At 37.3% G+C, this 21874-nt stretch overlaps 2 protein-coding genes across 3 annotated transcripts in view; one reads left to right on the top strand and one right to left on the bottom strand.

Annotated features, from left to right (window-relative positions):
• Positions 1 to 1307: 1307 nt before the first annotated feature.
• On the top strand, positions 1308 to 21772 carry kctd3 (potassium channel tetramerization domain containing 3). 2 transcript variants are annotated; one of them, XM_060880325.1, is made up of 19 exons: positions 1308 to 1696; positions 5189 to 5242; positions 5437 to 5482; positions 6751 to 6824; positions 6932 to 6990; positions 7113 to 7193; positions 8300 to 8467; positions 10562 to 10655; positions 10907 to 11097; positions 11223 to 11338; positions 11727 to 11814; positions 13654 to 13770; positions 13934 to 14104; positions 15796 to 15951; positions 16074 to 16170; positions 16417 to 16616; positions 16720 to 16858; positions 17329 to 17825; positions 21753 to 21772. In XM_060880325.1, exons 1-19 carry the CDS (start codon positions 1626 to 1628, stop codon positions 21755 to 21757), a joined length of 2424 nt encoding a protein of 807 aa, XP_060736308.1. In that variant the 5' UTR covers positions 1308 to 1625; the 3' UTR covers positions 21758 to 21772. The 2 variants fall into 2 exon arrangements, with proteins under 2 accessions (XP_060736308.1, XP_060736307.1); XM_060880324.1 differs by lacking the exon at positions 21753 to 21772 and having other exon boundaries at positions 1309 to 1696; positions 17329 to 20510.
• Positions 21714 to 21874, bottom strand: part of ush2a (Usher syndrome 2A (autosomal recessive, mild)) — a 213705-nt gene continuing 213544 nt past the window's right edge. Inside the window, exon 73 of the mRNA XM_060880326.1 lies at positions 21714 to 21860. Coding sequence (XP_060736309.1) covers positions 21771 to 21860 — 90 coding nt within the window. The 3' untranslated portion in view covers positions 21714 to 21770. The remainder of the gene's footprint in view (positions 21861 to 21874) is intronic.

Raw genomic sequence — 21874 nt, 5'->3', positions numbered from 1 at the left:
GTTAATGTATAATGTTAATGTGTACTGTTAATGTATACTGTTAATGTGTACTGTTAATGTATAATGTTAATGTATACTGTTAATGTATAATGTTAATAATGTTAATGTGTACTGTTAATGTATAATGTTAATAATGTTAATGTATACTGTTAATGTGTACTGTTAATGTATAATGTTAATAATGTTAATGTATAATGCTAATAATGTTAATGTATACTGTTAATGTATAATGTTAATGTGTACTGTTAATGTATACTGTTAATGTGTACTGTTAATGTATAATGTTAATGTGTACTGTTAATGTGTACTGTTAATGTATAATGTTAATGTGTACTGTTAATGTGTACTGTTAATGTATAATGTTAATGTGTACTGTTAATGTGTACTGTTAATGTATAATGTTAATAATGTTAATGTATAATGTTAATAATGTTAATGTATACTGTTAATGTATAATGTTAATGTGTACTGTTAATGTATACTGTTAATGTGTACTGTTAATGTATAATGTTAATGTGTACTGTTAATGTATAATGTTAATGTGTACTGTTAATGTATAATGTTAATGTGTACTGTTAATGTATAATGTTAATGTGTACTGTTAATGTGTACTGTTAATGTATAATGTTAATGTGTACTGTTAATGTGTACTGTTAATGTATAATGTTAATGTGTACTGTTAATGTATACTGTTAATGTGTACTGTTAATGTATAATGTTAATGTGTACTGTTAATGTGTACTGTTAATGTGTACTGTTAATGTATAATGTTAATGTATACTGTTAATGTGTACTGTTAATGTATAATGTTAATGTGTACTGTTAATGTATACTGTTAATGTGTACTGTTAATGTATAATGTTAATGTGTACTGTTAATGTATACTGTTAATGTGTACTGTTAATGTATAATGTTAATGTGTACTGTTAATGTGTACTGTTAATGTATAATGTTAATGTGTACTGTTAATGTGTACTGTTAATGTATAATGTTAATGTATACTGTTAATGTATAATGTTAATGTGTACTGTTAATGTGTACTGTTAATGTATAATGTTAATGTGTACTGTTAATGTGTACTGTTAATGTATAATGTTAATGTGTACTGTTAATGTGTACTCTTTACTGTTTTAAGTCTCGTTATTGTTGTTATAACATACCATGTTATGTCTAAATGAAGCATTGGATTGGTGGGGTGGTGATGGGGAGAGGGGTTTACTCTTCCATAAAAATGACGGATGCTCTGCGGCAGCCAATAGGAGTGTTTAGGGCGGGATTTGGGTCCCTGGGAAGCGCTAACGCCTGGATTCTTTGATTGGTTGCTCTGCTTGGCGTCGTTGTAGACGTCGGATTAGGCTTGTTCTACCGTCGTTTGTAGCGAACATAAAACCGAGAAAGAAAGAACGATATTTCAGTGTTTGGTGGATTTTTTCATTTATCTGGTATATCGATATTTATTTAGGCCTTGATAGTACCGCGAAATATGGCGGATACGCCGTGCTAAACCTCCACACACGACCCTGCGGTGGGGCGTAATGTTATTAGAGAGTTGCTGGGAAGAGCTCGCGCAGCAGGAGTGTAACGGGATAAAGAGCGCGAGCTGCTGATCGCATTTCGGAGTCAGAATGGCTGGAATGTGTAACGGCTCCACATCTGGTACGGGTGACATCATCCAGCTGAACGTAGGCGGAACACGGTATGGGCTAAAGCAAGGCTTCAGCTGAACAATAGCATCGCATATTATTTGTGCTAAACTGACACTATAATTTCGGTACAAGTTTGTAACACATCACTACAGGCCTGACTCCAGCTGGAGAAGTGAAATGCAAGAAACCATTCAGATCAGATGTCCCCGTGCTTTTATGGCGCATGGACTTGTTTACAGTTTTTAGTTGAGGTGGTTGGTATGGTCATAATACACATTACTCATCACTATGCATACTAGATTTATTTCAATTCAGTTTATTTTTATAGCGCTTTTAACAATTCACATTGTCTCAAAGCAGCTTTACAGAAGTTTAGAAACAGAATAAAAAAATAAAGTTTAAAGTTTACAATTAAGTTACTATATATCTCTAACATCCATCTCTAATGAGAAAGATGGATGCAATGGTGGCCAAGTGATGCAAGGGATGACTCTGAAATGATATGAGGAAGAAACGTTGAGAGGAACCAGGCTCAGCAGGGAACCCATCATCATTTGGGTGGCACTGAACTGTGAATAATGTAATTATAAATAATGTCCTTTGTACAACAGTTTGTAGCTGAATTAATGTGTCAGCGCATATTCTAAGTTCATCACAGACCCAACATAAAATTTTTCCTGCTGAAGTCTTCAGATGATCACTAATGAAAATCCGACCATAAAGCTGGCTGATGCAACAGTAGTTCAAAGAAGGCATGAGAGTCTCTGAGTGGCAGCATCCAGACATCCCAGTTCACCAAACACTCCATGCCCATGAACCCACCAGATCTAATTGAAGGCTGTTCCATAACTGTGGGGCTCTGAAAGAAAAAGCTCTGCCCCCTGCTGTAGCCTTGTACTTGAGGTACTACCAAATAGCCTGCACCTTTTGATCAAAGTAACATAAAAACATAAAATAACAAAAGAAAAAAATTAAAAATAATGTTTTTTAAGTGAGCATTCTTTTTTGTTTACTTGATGAGAAACATAATTTAATGTGCGATTGTTTTACCTGTAGTAACAGTACAGAATGTGTAAACATTACAGGATGTATTAAACAATTGAGTAATTGAGTCTTTACCAAATCCTAATGCATTTGTAAGATGGACCTGTAACTCATACATAATGAACTGTAGAATTAGTAACTTAGGTGTTTTAGATACCAAGCACCTTTTTATTCTATTCGTTTTGATTCGCCTGCTTTTGTGCCAGGATGTATGCATTGATAATACATTGCATGATGATGTAATAATAATCATAATATTGACAGCTCATGTAAAGATTATTTTTAAAGCACATTTAAAATAATTAAGAGCGCAGAGTTATTATTCCTTTTCTTTTTAGCCCTTTTTCTTGCTTCTCTCAATAAAATTAATACAATGAAGAGAATATATATGAAAATATTGTACATAGAAGATATGAATACAGTGTACAATACCACTGAATACATGTGCTTGGCTCTAATTTCCACTTTTGCACACCAGATGTACCGGTGGTCCAAAAAGTATGTCCAAAAAGTTCCAGTTTTCATCAGTCCATAGAACTGTCTCCCAGAACTCTGTAGTTTTATCCAAATTCCTCTTGGCATATTCTAGTTGACTCCTGATGTTCCTTGAGGTCAAGAGTGGAGTGCATCTTGGGGTCCGGCCATGAAGTCCTTGATTATTCAGTGCACGTCTTATAGTTGCCACTGAAGCACTTGTACCAGCTCTCATCAGGTCATCCTGTAGCTTTCTTGCAGTCACACGGGGTTTTTCTTAGCTGTCCTGACTAAGTTGCTAAGGGCCCTTGATGAAATTGTGGGCTTTCTTCCACGGCCAGGAAGGTTTGCAGCTGTTCCATATGTTTTAAACTTCCTTATACTGCTCCCAGTGGTGTCTCTTGGAATGTTAAATATTTTGGAAATCTTCTTATACCCAAGGCCCTTCAGATGTGATGAGATAATCTCCTCTCTCAGCTTTTGTGGAAGCTCCTTTGTCTTTCCCATAATTGCAACTCACCTTGAACACCTTCATGGTTGGGGTTTATATATGCATCACAGCTGAAGCAAATGAAGGATCGTTATAGAGTTCCCAAAGGCTTAATGATGTTTCAGCTCCACTTCAGGCCATAAAAACTGTCAGAAAGCTTTAAAAATAACAATATTATATAGGGGTTGAATAATTGTGACATGGCTATCTTAACAAAATATACCGTTACACACAAATACTACATCATACATTTTCTGTGTTGATTTTATGCATCACTTAACTCATAAAGAAGTCATCCAAAGCAGAATCCCGCACTTTGAAAAGATTTTTATTCATAAATTCTTAAAACTCTTTGTGGGTTGAATATTTCTGATTGCAACTGTATGTATATACATATATATATATATATATATATATATATATATATATATATATATATATATATATATATATATATATATATATATATATGTGTGTGTATGTACATGTTTTATATATATAAAATGTAAGTCATTGTTTCATTTATCCTGACAGTTCAATGATTGCACTTTTGCTGCAGATATACGGCTGCTCCTTTGTCTTGTGTGATATGATACGATTGATATATACCCTAGTGAATTTCATAGAACAATGACTTAACTTAAACATTGCATAAAGCTGACCCTACAATTGCCTCAGAGTTTCTAAGGACAAATATGAATAAATGGATGCAGAAGAGGAATAAAAAGGTGGCTGATGGACATGTCTAGTGTTTCAGATAGACTGTACTGCCCTATGTATCTCTGCTCTAACATATTTGTTTCAGCTGTAACAGGTTCTTATGGTTATAATTCTCTGAGTGGATTAAAACAGGGAGATACATGATTGGAATCCAACATTGCTGTATTTTATTACTAAAGCTAAATATAGATAGAGAAGAGCAGAAAATGCAAACACTTTATTTAATAATAATGAATTTCCATCTGATGACTGTTGTACATGGAGTTATTACTAGCTCGTGAACTCATGATTGTGTGATGGAACAACATGTATGCATCTTTTGGTCCATGTTTATGTTCCCTTCATGATGCCTTACAATTAATTTGTAAAAATGATCATTTGGATAGAGGACCATGTGATTTCCCAATAACTCATTCATTCATTCATTCATCTTCTACCGCTTATCCGAACTACCTCGGGTCACGGGGAGCCTGTGCCTATCTCAGGCGTCATCGGGCATCAAGGCAGGATACACCCTGGACGGAGTACCAACCCATTGCAGGGCACACACACACACTCATTCACTCACGCAATCACACACTAGGGGCAATTTTTCCAGAGATGCCAATCAACCTACCATGCATGTCTTTGGACCGGGGGAGGAAACCGGAGTACCCGGAGGAAACCCCCGAGGCACGGGGAGAACATGCAAACTCCACACACACAAGGTGGAGGCGGGAATCGAGCCCCGACCCTGGAGGTGTGAGGCAAACGTGCTAACCACTAAGCCACCGTGCCCCCCCAATAACTCATATTTCTGTTTTTTTCTGTCCAGGTATAGCACTTCAAAACAAACTCTTATGTGGATTCCAGATTCTTTCTTCTCAAGGTAAGATTGAAACAATATTTGTTGACTAAGTAAAGATTTTGCTTAGATCTGTTAACTGCTTTTGTTTTTGTTAAGATAATTCAAGCTAACAAGAAAATAGAATTTACCACATTTTTGACAAAGGAAATGAACACTGTAACTAGAACAGGGTTGCAGTCTTATGTTCTTGATCAAAGCTTACTTGTTTGTTTTAGTTTACTCAGTGGGAGAATATCAACACTAAGGGATGAAACTGGAGCTGTAAGTATATATATTTTTATTGATTGAATTGTCTTGTGTTTGTCATGCCAACATTGCTGACTCCATACAACAAATGAATGTGCTGTAAATACCACGATTCATACAGCCATCTTTCCCTTTTATTCTGTGACTTTGTTCTGAACCATGCAAAGTTCACTGCTGGACTTTGCTAGCTTGCAACACTTGGGTTAGAATCCAGCCCAAGTCCAGCGTAACCTGATCAGAGGATTCCACATCCCTCACAGTTCAGCTATATAGCATCTCTATACTGTTAGTGTGGCCCGTGAAGCCTTGCCTCATTATTAATTGTCTTAAAAAAAAAAGTGCTTAGTTCTGACATTCACTGTGCAGACCATGATAATGCTGATGCTCGTATCATATAGTAACTGATAAGGATAAAGAAAACATTGTGAAATAAATATATATAATAATAAGAAGAAAAAATAACAAGAAAAATAAATTAATGAATACATACAATTAAAGTTTTATGAGGTTTCTTCTAACATCCCCAAATCATTACACCAAAACTGCCTCTTGATGTGATTAAATTTATATGGTGTTTACCATCCAGTGTGTATTCCTGTCTCATGCCTGTGGTAGGCTGAGACTATTGTGACTAGACCCATGTATGTAAACATACAGCATTCACTGAATATGAATGAAGGAATGTTTGTTGATAATACGTCATAATCTATATTTATTAATGATACTCAGTGTCATTTTTTGAGCCTCTCCATCTACACAGAGTTTCTAACTGCCCTTTCTAACTAAACTTTTTGCAATTATTAGTACAGCATTAGATTAGGACAGATAATACATACATATTCTTCTTATAAAACCAATGAAAGAAAGAAATGCTGTATGCGAGAGCAATGGAGTGTGTAGAATGAAAAGCATTGATTTTTCCCTGGAACCTTCTTGGTGAGCTGAACTTATAGAACTTGAATCCTGAACTTATAGGCAAGTCACTGCACAGTTTCTTAGGATGTTTTTTTCCTAAATTGTAGCAATGCATGTGCTTTTCACGCAACTGTACACTACACATCTTCCAACAATAGCTGGTTAGTATCCCATATGCATAACCACTTTACCACAGTGCAAGGTGAAGAATCCATTTTCATGTGTGACCTATATTTTTTTTTTATTATTATTTGGCTAGAATAAATAAAACATTTGATTATATAAATACATACTTACACTATGCATGCTTGATAAGATGAATGATCATGCAATGATCAAACTGTAAGCCTATATCTTCTGCATTATAGATATTTATTGACAGAGACCCAACCGCATTTGTGCCCATTTTAAACTTCCTTCGTACTAAAGAGTTAGACTTAAGGTAAGTTATGATCTTATAAGTTATTATATGTTTTTATCTTGGTATTAGAATGGAGATTGGTGAAAGTAATGGTTATGTAATTCTTTTTTGCTTAAACTTTGTTTCAGAGGGGTCAGCATAAGCATTCTACGCCATGAAGCTGAGTTTTATGGGATTACACCTTTAGGTATAACTTATTTATACAATACAAATGGATTTAATATTAATTTTATTCTATTCTGATATTGTATACTGTTTTCTGTTTATTTTTTTCTTCTTGCATGGTGATTTTCTTGCTGTTGTGGTTAGTTCGACGTTTGCTCCTTTGTGAAGAGCTAGAGAGATCATCATGCGGAAGTGTGCTCTTTCATGGCTACCTCCCACCCCCAGGTAGCTGTTTCTTAATTATATTCTTATTATTAATGATTACATAATTAATTAGCCAAAACAGCACTGATTCCCTGTCTGCCTCTCAATCAAACACAATCTCATTGTAGAGTTCGACTCTACCATACCCAAACCAGCCAGGACAGCCAGAAACCTTGGATTGACTTTCACTAGACCTTTACAGACCACATCAAAACAATTGCTTGGTTCCTTTCTGTACCACATCAAGAAAAACAGACCTCATCTAACCAATACCATTAAAACTGGTCTACTACAGTGCACTACTCATGGGCCTCCCAGCCAACTCCATAAAACCCCTTAAGATAATTGAGAACATGGAAGCACACCACATTTTCTGCTAGCCCAAATAAACCCATGTCACACCACACACCAGAGTCTGATTCAAGGTCTTGATGCTCTCGTACAAGACCTGTCTGGAACATCACCTCCAGCTCCTTCAGAAGTCTTCTTGGTGTTTTTTGAACAGCCAATTCACAACAATGTGGAGGGCAGGTAAGCTCTGCTCCATGTTAGCAGGCAGCATAATGGTGCGATTTCAAATGGCACTAAGCTAAACTCTGGTGCCGGGCGGAACTGCTCAGGATTTTGAGAATGGCCACTCTCACTTCACATTTTCAGGAATACGTACAGATGCAGGAAAGCCAAGTGGTTCCTCTTAATCACAGACCCTGTTGTTCAGAATGCTTCTGACGATCTTTACTATCAGGAAAGTTTCAAACAGTTTCAAACATGGTTACTGGCTATTCAAATTGCATCTTCTATGCTGACCTGCTCTCCTCGTTGTTGCATATTGGCCGTTTGAAAAACATATTCCTTCCTACCTTTCCAGAACCTTCAGACTGACTGTCCCTCAGTGGTGGACTAAACTTCCAACCTCAATTCAGACAGCAGGTTTCACCACTATCTTCAAAAAAAACGGCTACACATCCAACTCTTCCGTTTCTCTACCACTCAGTTAATAATCTTGAAGTTGCAGTTAAAACAGCTGATTAAAAGATAAAAAGATATACTAAAGTCATGGAAAAGAATATCTATTTTTTTAAAACACTGATTGGAGGATTGCTTGCATTTCTTTGGTTTTCTTACAGCTATCCCAGCTCGCAAAGCTGCTGGGGGACAGAGTACAACTGCTGTACAACAGAGTACAACTGTAGAGTACAACCCAGGCCCCATTGGAACAGAAGGTGGCTTCTCTCGCTCATGCTCACACACTGCTTTGCCCGGGCCTAACGGAATAGAGGGGGCCACAAAAGTTTGTGAGTACATCATGTGGAAACAACTCTGCTTTTAATCCTGTTTTCCTTGTTTGACAACTTTGGCATTGAAATAATATCAAAATATCTGCTGAATCTTTACTGTGTATGGTACATAATACAGTAAATGTATTAATGAATTCTTTCTGCTGGCCAGTTATCTCACTGAGCTCTTAATTATGAAAATAAAAAGCTAAATTAATCCCGTTTTACATATCTAGTGAAATAGCTTCTCATTTGAAGTTATCATCATAACAGCATGACCAGCCATTGCATATCCTACAGCCCAGTAGGATGTACCATACATGCAGTAATTGGGGAAATTAATTCTGTTTTCAGGGGCCAGATAATAATTGACACAATGCCATTTTTTGCAAAGAAATAGTAAACCAGAATTTAGAAACCAGGTGAGGAAAAATATGTACATCATATAATTTAACATGTAGAACAGGAAGCCAACTAGATTATGTCAGTTAATCATTACCTACCATTACGGAGTTAATACTATGAAACAGCTACAAGGAATGAAACCAAATGTGTTATTGTGATCGTACCTGATTGTGAATATCTGCAGGACAAGAAATAGTATCTGTAAGCACTGACACCAAAAAATTCAGGGAATAATGATCCTGAGAGAGTGAAGAGAGCGGGCATTAATTTCGCTGTCCAGGAGTGACTCATCACAATGAAGAGTGAAGTGAATTTCACAGAGCATTCCATCAGATGCTATAAACCATAAGCCAGTAGTGTGGGAGGTCCGATCTGTGCCTGTCAGTCAATATTTGTGCCATGTTAAAAGTTAATGTTATTGTAATATGTTTTATGAAATGTTTGATACATCTGATACTTCAAACATTTCTTTATGAACATAAAGAACATAACATAACTTTGTGACATTTGATGGAATCTGTTCTGACATCAATTTGACATTGGGACACATTTGAAAATTTGACATTGAGGTCCATGAATAATATCTTAAAATGACCTATAAAATATTAACAAGCTCTTTGATTTAAGCCCAAAATATAGACTCATAAGATATCTTATGGAGAGACATGTGAGAAGTGAGTTTTCATCTTCTGCCATACAGTGGATATAAAAATTCGACACACCCCTGTAATAAAAGTAAGTTTTTTGTGATATATAAAAATTAAACCTAGATTAATAATGTCAAAGTCTTTTCTATCTTTATTGTGAAACTACAAGTAATGTATTAAAGTAAAAACAATAAAACATTTTAGGAAAAACATGTACAAGAAACTGGTTGCACAAATGCACACACACTTAAACTAATACTTAGTTGAAGCACCTTTAGATTTTTATCACAGCATTTAATCTTTTTTTTGGGGTAAAAGTCAATCAGTTGACAAAAGCTCTGTCAAATTGGTTGGGCATCTTCAGGTCACCCCACAGATTTTTGATTAGATCTGGACTCTAATGCTGGGCCACTCCAAAACCTTGATCTTGTTTTGGTGAAACCATTACTCAGTCACTTCTTTTGATAGAAGGTAAACACTATTTAGTGTTTAACATGAGTTTAATAATTCCTAATTATAAAAGGGTGAGCACAGTTAAGCAATTGTTATTGTATTATTTTTTCTTCCCTTTTTTCCGTAAAATGATTCTTATTGTTTTCCACTTTAATATATTGGTTGCAATTTCACATGAAAGTTGGAAAAGACTCTGACATGATTTATCTTGTTTTAATTTTTTTCTTACATAAAACAATCATGCCATTTTAACAGGGCTGTGTAGACTTTTTATAACCACTGTAAGCAGAAAGATTGAAAGCATAGAAACTTTTTTCAATACAACTGAAATGAGACAGAAATTTAATGGATTCAGATGTGTTTTGGGCTTTTAATTTGGCTTGGTATGGTACAATGAGCAATGACCATCAACTAGTCATTATTAAAAGAGAATTTATAGAAAAGTAAGATAAAAAACTGCAACCAGCCATAATATTAAGACCACTGACAGGTACGAAGAATTCATTAAATATCTCATTACAGAGGCACCTGTAAAAGGGTGGAATACATTATATTTATGGCATTTGGCATTAATGAGAAGTTAAAATAGTCTTCAACTAAATTTCAGCTGGCTCAGCAGTTGATCCCAGGAAGGTGCTCATTGTTGCTGGACATCATAACTGGATAGTAGCTGCCTATGGTCATTTCGTCATTTGCTACAGGTAAAGCTTGTCAAACTTAAAGTTTACTCAGAGACAAGACGTTTTGGCTATTCTCAATTTAGTTCAGTTTATTTGCGTAGTGCTTTTAACAATGAACATACAGCTGTCTCAAAGCAGCTGTATGGAAGTATAGAATTACTATTACTATATAAGTTACAATATGTACCTAACATTGATCTTTATATTATCCCATGTTATTGCGTATGATTTTATCACCCTTATGTTAATGTTTATCCCAATCTGTTGCACAGGATAAAGGAATCCTCAGGATGGCAGCAAGTGTTCTCAAGTCCATACCTAGACTGGGCCATTGAGCGTGTCGCACTAAATGCAAAAGTTGTAGGTGGTCCCCATGGTGACAAAGACAAGATGGTTGCTATATCATCAGAGAGCAGGATCATCTTGTGGAGTATCCAGGATGGAGGAAGTGGCAATGAGATAGGTGATTGAAAGGGAGTATAAACAAAGATGCAAGAAATAGCAAAAACAGTTTTATGTCATAATGTATTGAATAATAAACATCTTTTACTGATTTGACCTGATAAAGGTTATCTGTATCTCTGTAAGGTGTGTTCAGTCTTGGTGTGCCTGTTGATGCTCTTTTCTTCATTGGGAGTCAGCTGGTTGCCACCAGTCATACTGGGAAGGTTGGTGTGTGGAATGCAGTGACACAGCATTGGCAAGTAAGAGCATTCATTTAAAAAAAATATATAATCATTAATACATTTTAGTTTGCTCCATATTTAAAAGGTATTTAAGCAATACTTTAAAAGTATTTAATGCTATTGACAAACATGTCATAAAACTTCACCTGAGTGTTAAGCCATCTAGCCTCATCATGCTTTATTTTGAGAAGTTTCATGAGAAAACTTTGTTAAGAACTGAGAACTACAACTCCTCAATAAACATGTACGACTCGACTCTTTATTTACTCATCAGTCAAAGCACAGATTCAGGCCAGGTTACTGAAACCTTTGACAGTTTTAAATAATATTTTATTCCATATATTCATGGTTTTTTTTTCAACTTGCTGTCAGGATATAACACACCTGATATATCTTTGTTGTGTAGGTGCAGGATGTTGTGCCCATCACCAGCTGTGACACTGCCGGATCCTTCCTTCTTCTTGGATGTAATAATGGCTCTGTTTACTACATTGGTAAGTGTTCGACAGATGAGCTGAGTTACCAGCTACACTTAGGTGATGGAATATGTAAAATGTTTACATGTTTACAAAAACAATACATTATTAAGCATCTCCCATGAGCCATGTACAAACCCGATTCCAAAAAAATTGGGACACTGTACAAATTGTGAATAAAAACAGAATGCAATGATATGGAAGTTTCTAATTTCAATATTTTATTCAGAATACAACATAGATGACGTATCAAATGTTTAAACTCAGAAAATGTATCATTTTAAGGGAAAAATACGTTGATTTTAAATTTCATGGCATCAACACATCTCAAAAAAGTTGGGACAAGGTCATGTTTATCACTGTATGACATCCCCTCTTCTTTTTATAACAGTCTGCAAACGTCTGGGGACTGAGGAGACAAGTTGCTCAAGTTTAGGAATAGGAATGTTATCCCATTCTTGTCTAATACAGGCTTCTAGTTGCTCAACTGTCTTAGGTCTTCTTTGTCGCATCTTCCTCTTTATGATGCGCCAAACGTTTTCTATGGGTGAAAGATCTGGACTGCAGGCTGGCCATTTCAGTACCCGGATCCTTCATCTACGCAGCCATGATGTTGTAATTGATGCAGTATGTGGTCTGGCATTGTCATGTTGGAAAATGCAAGGTCTTCCCTGAAAGAGACGGCGTCTGGATGGGAGCATATGTTGTTCTAGAACTTGGATGTACCTTTCAGCATTGATGGTAGCTTTCCAGATGTGTAAGCTGCCCATGCCACACGCACTCATGCAACCCCATACCTTCAGAGATGCAGGCTTCTGAACTGAGCGCTGATAACAACTTGGGTTGTCCTTGTCCTCTTTAGTCCGGATGACATGGCGTCATGTTTTGTCTGACGCCAGTTTTCCAAAAAGAATTTCAAATTTTGATTCGTCTGACCACAGAACAGTTTTCCACTTTGCTACAGTCCATTTTAAATGAGCCTTGGCCCAGAGAAAACGGCTGCGCTTTCAGATCATGTTTAGATATGGCTTCTTTTTTGACCTATAGAGTTTTAGCCGGCAATGGCGAATGGCACGGTGGATTGTGTTCACCGACAATGTTTTCTGGAAGTTTTCCTGAGCCCATGTTGTGATTTCCATTACAGTAGCATTCCTGTATGTGATGCAGTGCCGTCTAAGGGCCCGAAGATCACAGGCATCCAGTATGGTTTTCCGGCCTGGACCCTTACGCACAGAGATTGTTCCAGATTCTCTGAATCTTTGGATGATATTATGCACTGTAGATGATGATACTTCAAACTCTTTGCAATTTTTCTCTGAGAAACTCCTTTCTGATTTTGCTCCACTATTTTTCGCCGCAGCATTGGGGGAATTGGTGATCCTCTGCCCATCTTGACTTCTGAGACACTGCCACTCTGAGAGGCTCTTTTTATACCCGATCATGTTGCAAATTGACCTAATAATTTGCAAATTGGTCCTCCAGTTGTTTCTTATATGTACATTTAACTTTTCCGGCCTCTTATGGCTACCTGTCCCAACTTTTTTGGAATGTGTAGCTCTCATGAAATCCAAAATGAGTCAGTATTTGGCATGACATTTCAAAATGTCTCACTTTCAACATTTGATATGTTATCTATATTCTATTGTGAATAAAATATAGGTTTATGAGATTTATAAATTATTGCATTCCTTTTTTATTCACAATTTGTTCGGTGTCCCGACTTTTTTGGAATCGGGTTTGTAGTTTAATTATAAAAAAATATACTTTTATCTTAAAAGAGTAAATGTAGAATTTATGTCAATATTACATAAATTAAACTGCAATAACAAAAACGGAAATTCTTTCTTTTTTTCCAAGACATGCAGAAGTTCCCACTGAGAATGAAGGACAATGACCTCCTGGTTACTGAGCTCTACCATGACCCCTCAAATGATGCCATCACAGCCCTCAGTGTCTACTTAACACCTAAAACTAGTAGGTGACTTGCATTAATTGACAAATACATCAGCCCTTTTAATCAACTAATGTTCTTCACAACACACTCTGCCTATTTCTAGACCTTTTAAACAACTAGTTAATATTTCAATGTTGAATATTGAGAGCAAGTGAAGGTCGATTATAGGTTTTTTTCCCCTAGGTATAAGTGGAAACTGGATTGAGATTGCATATGGCACTAGTTCAGGTGCTGTGCGTGTGATAGTACAGCATCCAGAGACGGTTGGTTCGGGGCCTCAACTGTTTCAGACGTTCACAGTCCACCGCAGCCCTGTCACTAAGATCATGCTGTCTGAGAAACACCTTGTGTCAGGTAACATTGTTCTGTCGAGCAGTTATGTATGAGTGAGTGATCGTATAGACACCATATATATACAGTGGTGTGAAAAAGTGTTGGCCCTTTTTTTTTTACACTTTTGTCTCACTTTAATGTTTCATATCATCAAACAAATTGATATATTAGTCAAAGATTACACAAGTAAACACATGAAGTTTAAATGTAAGTTTTTATTATTAAGAGAAGACAAAATCCAAACCTACATGGCCCTGTGTGAAAAAGTGCTTGCCCCTAAACCTAATAACTGGTTGTGCCACCCTTAGAAGCAAGAACTGCAATCAGGCATTTGCGATAACTTGCAAGGAGTCTGTTACAGCGCTGTCGAGGACTTTTAGTCCACTCATCTTTGCAGAATTGTTATAAATCAGCCACATTAGAGGGATTTCGAGCATGAACCGCCTTTGAAAGGTCATGCCACAGCATCTCAATAGGATTCAGGTCAGGACTTTCACTAGGCTTTCACCACTCCAAAGTCTTCATTTTGTTTTTCTTCAGCCATTCAGAGGTGGACTTGCTTGTGTGTTTTGGATCATTGGCCTGCTGCAGAAACAGATGGCCGCACCTTGTCCTTCAGGATTTTATGGTTCCACAGCAGAATTCATGGTTCCATTTATCACAGCAAGTCTTCCAGGTTCTGAAGCAGCAAAACAGCCCCAGACCATCACATACCTATTGGTATGAAATGCAGGGTTACTTTTACGCCAGATGTAATCGGACACACACCTTCAAAAAAGTTCAGTCATACAGTTTGTTAGTCTACATTGTATTTTCCCAAAAGTCTTGGGGATCAGCAAATCTGAGAAGAGCCTTTATGTTCTTTTTCTCAGCAGAGGTTTTTGTCTTGGAACTCTGCCATCAGGCCATTTTTGCCCAGTCTCTTTCTTATGGTGGAGTCATGAACACTGACCTTAACTGAGGCAAGTGAGGCCTTAGTTCTTTGGATGTTGTTGTGGGGTCTTTTGTGACATCTTGGATGAGTCGCCGCTGTGCTCTTGGGGTAATTTTGGTCGGCCGGCCACTCCTGGGAAGGTTCTGGGGAAGCACTTTTTCACACAGGGCCATGTTGTTTGGATTTTGTTTTCCCTTAATAATAAAAACCTTGATTTAAAAACTGCATGTTGTGTTTGCTTGTGTTATCTTTGACTAATATTTAAATTTGTTTGATGATCTGAAACGGGGGGCACGGTGGCTTAGTGGTTAGCATGTTCACCTCACACCTCCAGGGTTGGGGGTTCGATTCCCGCCTCCACCTTGTGTGTGTGGAGTTTGCATGTTCTCCCCGTGCCTCGGGGGTTTCCTCTGGGTTCTCTGGTTTCCTTCCCCGGTCCAAAGACATGCATGGTAGGTTGATTGGCATCTCTGGAAAATTGTTCGTAGTGTGTGATTGCGTGAGTGAGGGCACTCCATCCAGGGTGTATCCTGCCTTGATGCTCGATGACGCCTGAGATGACGGCTCCCCGTGACCCGAGGTAGTTCGGATAAGCGGCTTTTTCACACCACTGTATTTTGTTTGTACTGGAAGATCTGACTCTTGTTGACACTTGTGTATGTCTGTGGATATGTAAATGACCCTGCTTTAATGAAATGTAGTTGCCTTTGACCTAATTGAAGACTACCAGAAGATTATGAACAGGAAAATAAATGATTCTATGATGTTTGTGTTGTAGTGTGTGCCGACAATAACCATGTGAGAACGTGGACAGTGACTCGCTTTAGAGGCATGATCTCCACTCAGCCTGGATCCACACCACTGGCTTCCTTCAAGATCATCTCGCTTGAGGAGACTGAGAGCCACAGCAGCTACTCCTCTGGCAATGACATAGGTGAATGACAGGAGGAAATTACCATTGTTAAAGGACCTTGTCTTTATAAAAACCAGTGTACACCTAGACTTAGCCTTGGCATGTTTGTACAGATGGTACACTCCTTGATTATTTCCATACAGGCCCATTTGGAGAGAGAGATGACCAACAAGTATTCATTCAGAAAGTCATTCCTATCACCAATAAACTCTTTGTCCGTCTCTCCTCCACCGGAAAGAGGTATGTGCAGTCTAAAATCTACATATGCATATAGAATGTAAATAAGGAGGGGCTGATTTTCACATGCCTAAAACTAATTCAACATTTGCAATGGAATCACTTCTCAGTTTTATGAATTACAGACACTCATTCATACATCATTCGGGGGCTCAAGTCTCTGCTCATGTTTAAGCAACATTGATAAATTATGGCTGAGGTATCCACATGGTCACTGTGTCTTCTAATAATTCATTTATACAACCACAGGATCTGTGAGGTGCAGGCAGTGGATGGCACCACTATCACGTGTTTCACTGTGCGCGAGTGTGAGGGCTCCAGTCGTATGGGCTCCCGACCACGTCGTTACCTCTTCACCGGCCATGCAAACGGCAGCATCCAGATGTGGGATTTAACCACGGCCATGGATACAGTGAACAAGAACGATAGCAAAAACAAACGTGATCCTGGTGCGGCACAAATAAGATACAGTATAGTTGCTGTACAGTATAGTTGCTGTAATTGTTTGCTTTACAGTAAATTGAATTACTGTGTTGTGCTTTTTTCTTCAAGAAGTGGGAGGGCCCACTGAGGAGGAACTTCTGAAGCTGCTTGATCAATGTGATCTGAGTACATCACGCTGTGTCACACCCAACATTAGTCCCGCCCCTTCAGTACTGCACCACAGCCGACTCAGAGAGTCTTGCTCAAGGTCAGACTTGCTGCATCAGCACCACATTGTAAACCAGCCCTACTGTTTATTCTATTTTAGATTAGGGAAATACTAATTGAGACCTATTTTGTTACTCTTCAGACAACAGTGTAGATACAAAAGGAATCAAATGGTTTACAGATGGTGTCAAATATTGTACAGTATACTGTTATAATAGACTAGCAGAATAATATGTTGTAGGTTGAATGCAGCTTTTCAATAGAGTGGATGTTGCTGAATCATATATCTGCTTTGAGTACAGTTGCCTGAGGAGTACTTAAATCTAGAATGAATCCTGTGCTATGTATTCCCATATGCACTTAAACCATAAAGTAATAATGTTAGTAATTAAATATAAAAATACGGTAATACTTGACATGTAAAATAGTGAAACAATCATTTTGAAAATATATTGTCAGTAATTATGGAGAACAGTAATTGCTCTGTAAAATAACCCTTATTCCCTTCAGTCTCCAGCTGCAGGCACAAGAACTCTTGGCAGAGACTGCCACATATGGCGCTGTACGTCCCTATAGAGAGAGCCCACTGCTGGCACGTGCCCGTCGCAGAGAGAGTTTTAGCAGCTATCCAGATTTCCACACCCTCAATCTGGCCAAAGTCCTGAAGGAGCATGGCGGGCATAGCAGCGGCACCGACGACGACAGCAACGGTGACACTGGAGATAAGAGAGGGTCAGAGTCTCCAGTGAGCACCATTGACAGCCCTAGAGACCCTCGTCGCAGGGCACACTCCTCTGATGAATGCACCTCAGAGTGCAAAGCGGAAGGTCGGAGAAGAGGAGTGCTCGATGGGAATTTCCTGAGCCGGAAGAAGGCCCCTCCAGTCCCTCACCTTAGCTCTGTGTCTGTGGGGGGTGAGGCAGGAGGCAGTGACTCATCCAGCACTGCCTCACCCTCTCCAACTAAAGCTTCCACTTCCCCACGGCACCGCAGGGGCCTAGACATGAGTGAGTGACACGCTGAACACTAAAAAAGCATATATGTACTAACAAATACATACTAAAGCAGTATTACCATATCCAATAATATATGCCTGAAGGAGTGGCTCTGGTAAGTAAAGCATAGACAGAGGTGTAAAAAGCAGCAAGTTACCAAATGAATGTTTAATATATACTACAAACTTAGAGATTATTATTATTAGAGTGAATATATTAACTGACACTAAATTGTTTCAGAATTGGCTGTCAAGGTGAAATGCTACAGATTAGAAGCAAAAGTAATGTCACTACAGTTAACTAACTCACTATGTGTTCACATCTTTATTGTAAAGCAGTCGCACTTTATTTTGCTCTTTTCACATTTAATGAAGGGAATAATTCAAACTTTTACAGGTGCCTTTTCCGCTGAAATGTTTGTGTGCTTATTACTTTTTGTTCGGGTCATCTTTTGTGGGTGGATAGTTCACAAAGAGGAATCATGTTAAATAGGTTAACTTAGAGCCAAACCCTGTCTTACAACGCTATTAGATCATGCAAGGATGAGGCAATTTTATTCAGTTCAAGTCAGAAACAAAGCTGATACAGAAATATTGTAGTGTCCACTAATGTTTCATTATGCAGTGCTGGTAGCCTACCAGTGTGGGGATGCAGAGGGGTCTAAGGGGTTCATCTCTTATTACATGCTTAATGTTAAATGCTTTATATTAATTATGCTACAACATACAAGAGAGGTTTTTTAAACCATATTTTTTTGGATAAAAACATTTTCCCAGCCAGTTTACAAACAATTTAAAACAACTTTGTCTCGTTTATGCAACTGGTACTCATTAAATCAGATTCTATTAAAGGAGACATATGGATAGGCAACTTGTTAACACAAAATGGCTATAAATATGCCTATATTGCAAAAAATTATATATAAGAATATATAAACCTAATTATATATACAGTATTTGCACTTAATGTAGTACAGCTGTATATGATGTATCTCAGTATCTATCTATGTTTATTACACCAACCAGCCATAACATTAAAACCATTTTGAGTGAATAACATTATCAGTCGGTTCTCTAAATTGATGTGTTTTATGCTGGAAGAATGGGCAAGCCTAAATACTGGAGCAACTTTGATAAGGGTCTAATTGTGATAGGTAGACGATTGGGTCAGCGCATGTCCAAAACTGCAGCTCTTTTAGGTTGTGTTCCAGACCATGGAGCAATGGAAGAAGGGGGACTGGTCTGATGAGTTTTCTTTTACATCACATGGACAGCCAGGAATGTCAATTACTGGGGGAAAGGATGGGCACCTGGATCCATGATCCACTATTAGAAGAAGGCAAGCTGGTAAAGGTATCTGCAGAGGCCATGTGGAGTCTATGCCTCAACGAGGCATAATAGGCAGGTGGTATTAAAGGTATGGCTGATTGGTGTAAGATACAGGCATCTTGTTTGAATTGAAGGAAGAATGGATGGCGCAAATATAGGGAAATATGTAAAATCACTTAATCACTGTGTGCAAAGCTGGTACGTACGTATGTATTCCAAAAGACTTAAAGCAGTTAGTAGAGCAAAAGGTGGCTTGACCAAATATCAATATGTGGAGGTTGAATACTTAGGCAAACTTACTTAGGTTTTTTTTATTTTTCCTAAAAATATTTCCTAACAAAAACACAGTCAACTTCCAACAATTGATTTTTATTTTCAGTGTATTACATATTATTGTAAGTAAAATATTACTATTTATAATGTAATAATATGAGAGAATTGGTCAGGGGTCTGAATACTTTTGCAAGGCACTGTATTCATTAACCACTGTAAATCTCAGAAAGAAAGAAAGTGCTGTCTCGTCCTGCTTTGGCATTTCCCAGCTATGTTTACAGCTTTAACTCTTGAAGTGAAATGTACAGGATACAGATATCGATGTGGCATATGATAAATACTTTTAATTGTAAGACATTATGTATAGGTATTTTACATATTTGTATTTGAAATATAAAGAGTTTATTAAAATAATTTAATGCCCACAGGACCTATTTCATTGAGAGAATTGTTGGAGTATATGGATAACAAGACATCAAAGCTAGATTATGTGTGTTAATGTGAATTATTAATTCTTTACAGGCAGGCAGCACATGGCTAATGTGTTTATTGTCATATGAATCAGATGGGATTAAACAGATTCAGTCTTTGATTTCAAAGCCTTTGCGGCTGCTGCCACGTATAATATCATGATAGCAGATTTTAAGTGGACATAAAAAAGGCCCAACTTAGTGACTAAAGAATGAACAGGTTGCTGTTCATTAACTGATTGAGTGGAAGCTTTTCTTGTTTGTGTAACGACACTTTTCTGGGTCATCAGCAACTATACACCATAACAATGTACTATAATCTTATACTAATTGATAAATTATATAGCCATTTCTCTTTTAGTCAGTTTAATTTGACTAATTCTGAATAAAAGTTTTTGGTTGCTATAATGAAGGTTGTTCAACGCTATTGGTGTATTCAAGTTACATTCTGCACCTCAGTGAACGCTGTGTTAAGTGAGCGAGGCATGACTGCATAAAACAGGAAATATATTTAAAGTCAGAGGAATTCAAGTAATGTGTCAATAATAATTAAGGTACAAGACTGACTTTAAATTGATACATACCTCTGTACTCTCATGGACAATAAAGAAATGACAAAAAATAAACATGATTTCAGAGTCATGATTTTAATACAGCAAGATTACCAACACAACTAGCATATAAATGATCCCTTCTAATACATGACCACCTGATATAAAAAAAAATGTTTATAAATGAACCTGATAGGATATTAAAGTACAATCTTATTTTCTCACAAAAAAATATAAATTACTCTATGAATAATACTGATGATCTATTTACAAATACATAAAAGCACAAACAAAAGTATTTCATAACTGGAATGTTGAAAAGGATTTTGCCTTTAGAATGAATATGTTGCTATAACGTATAGGTTTAAAACAACCCCTATGGAAACACATGGTCTAGAATTCTTGTGGAATGTTACAAAGACACTAAAATCTTACTGTTTGGTTGGCATTGTCACAATAATTTCTATAAATATCGCTCTATCTAGTAGGCACAGAGTCACACTAGTAATTTCCATTACTAGCATCCTATAAATATATGTAGACAGAAATTTTCCTACAGAATGATGTGTATAAGAGATGATCCCAGAGGGTACATCGCATGAATCTATCGGTCTCTGAGATTAATCAGGGTTCAGAAAGCATGAAAATAGGGGGGTGCTGTATAGCGATATTTTAACACTATGTACAGTATCTCACAGAAGTGAGTACACCCCTCACATTTTTGTAAATATTGGGCCTAATTTGGACATTTTCACTTAGGGGTGTACTTACTTTTGTGGCCAGCGGTTTAGACATTAATGGATGTGTGTTGAGTTATTTTGCAAATTTACACTGTTATACAAGCTGTACACTCACTACTTTACACTGTGCACAGTGCCATTTCTTCATTGTTTTCACATGAAAAGAGATAAAATATTTACAAAAATGTGAGGGGTGTACTTACTTCTGTCAGATACTGTATAGTTTTGTTCTCCAAATATATTCTTAAATAGTTCATTTCTTGCTGTTTTTGTGAGAACATTTTATGAGTCTCACCACCGGTGGATTTATCAGGTCTGTCAGCAAAGTTTTATTTAATAAAAACTATGATATACAGGAAACACTTGATGTGTTACTTTTAAATTTACCGATTTCTGTGATGTGTGTTAACCTCTTATGAAAACACAGCATTTAATAATATAATGTCATATTTTAGGAAGCAAGAATGGATGCAATTATGTGTGTGTGTGTGTGTGTGTGTGTGTGTGTGTGTGTGTGTGTGTGTGTGTGTGTGTGTGTGTGTGTGTGTGTGTGTGTGTGTGTGTGTGTGAATGACAGGGTGAGAGACAGAAACCACTACAGAGGTGTGTCTGTAAACACTGCATGCTCTTTCTTCACCGAGCTAAAGCCCTTAAGAGAGTCTGCAAACTCCTCATCTCCAGCAAACTGCAAAAAGGAAG

This window comes from Tachysurus vachellii, chromosome 10 (genome assembly GCF_030014155.1).
Source record: "Tachysurus vachellii isolate PV-2020 chromosome 10, HZAU_Pvac_v1, whole genome shotgun sequence".
Classification (NCBI taxonomy): Eukaryota; Metazoa; Chordata; class Actinopteri; order Siluriformes; family Bagridae; genus Tachysurus; species Tachysurus vachellii.
The sequence above is the reverse complement of the archived record's forward strand: the minus strand, read 5'-3'. Positions and strand labels throughout refer to the sequence as shown.

Coding starts and splice junctions, on each gene's coding strand:
- kctd3 (XM_060880324.1), top strand. CDS start 1,626: ATGGCTGGAATGTGTAACGGCTCCACATCTGGTACGGGTGACATCATC. Junction 14,105..15,795: donor TGAGAAACACCTTGTGTCAG/GTAACATTGTTC, acceptor TTTGTGTTGTAG/TGTGTGCCGACAATAACCAT. Junction 16,859..17,328: donor CTCAGAGAGTCTTGCTCAAG/GTCAGACTTGCT, acceptor TATTCCCTTCAG/TCTCCAGCTGCAGGCACAAG.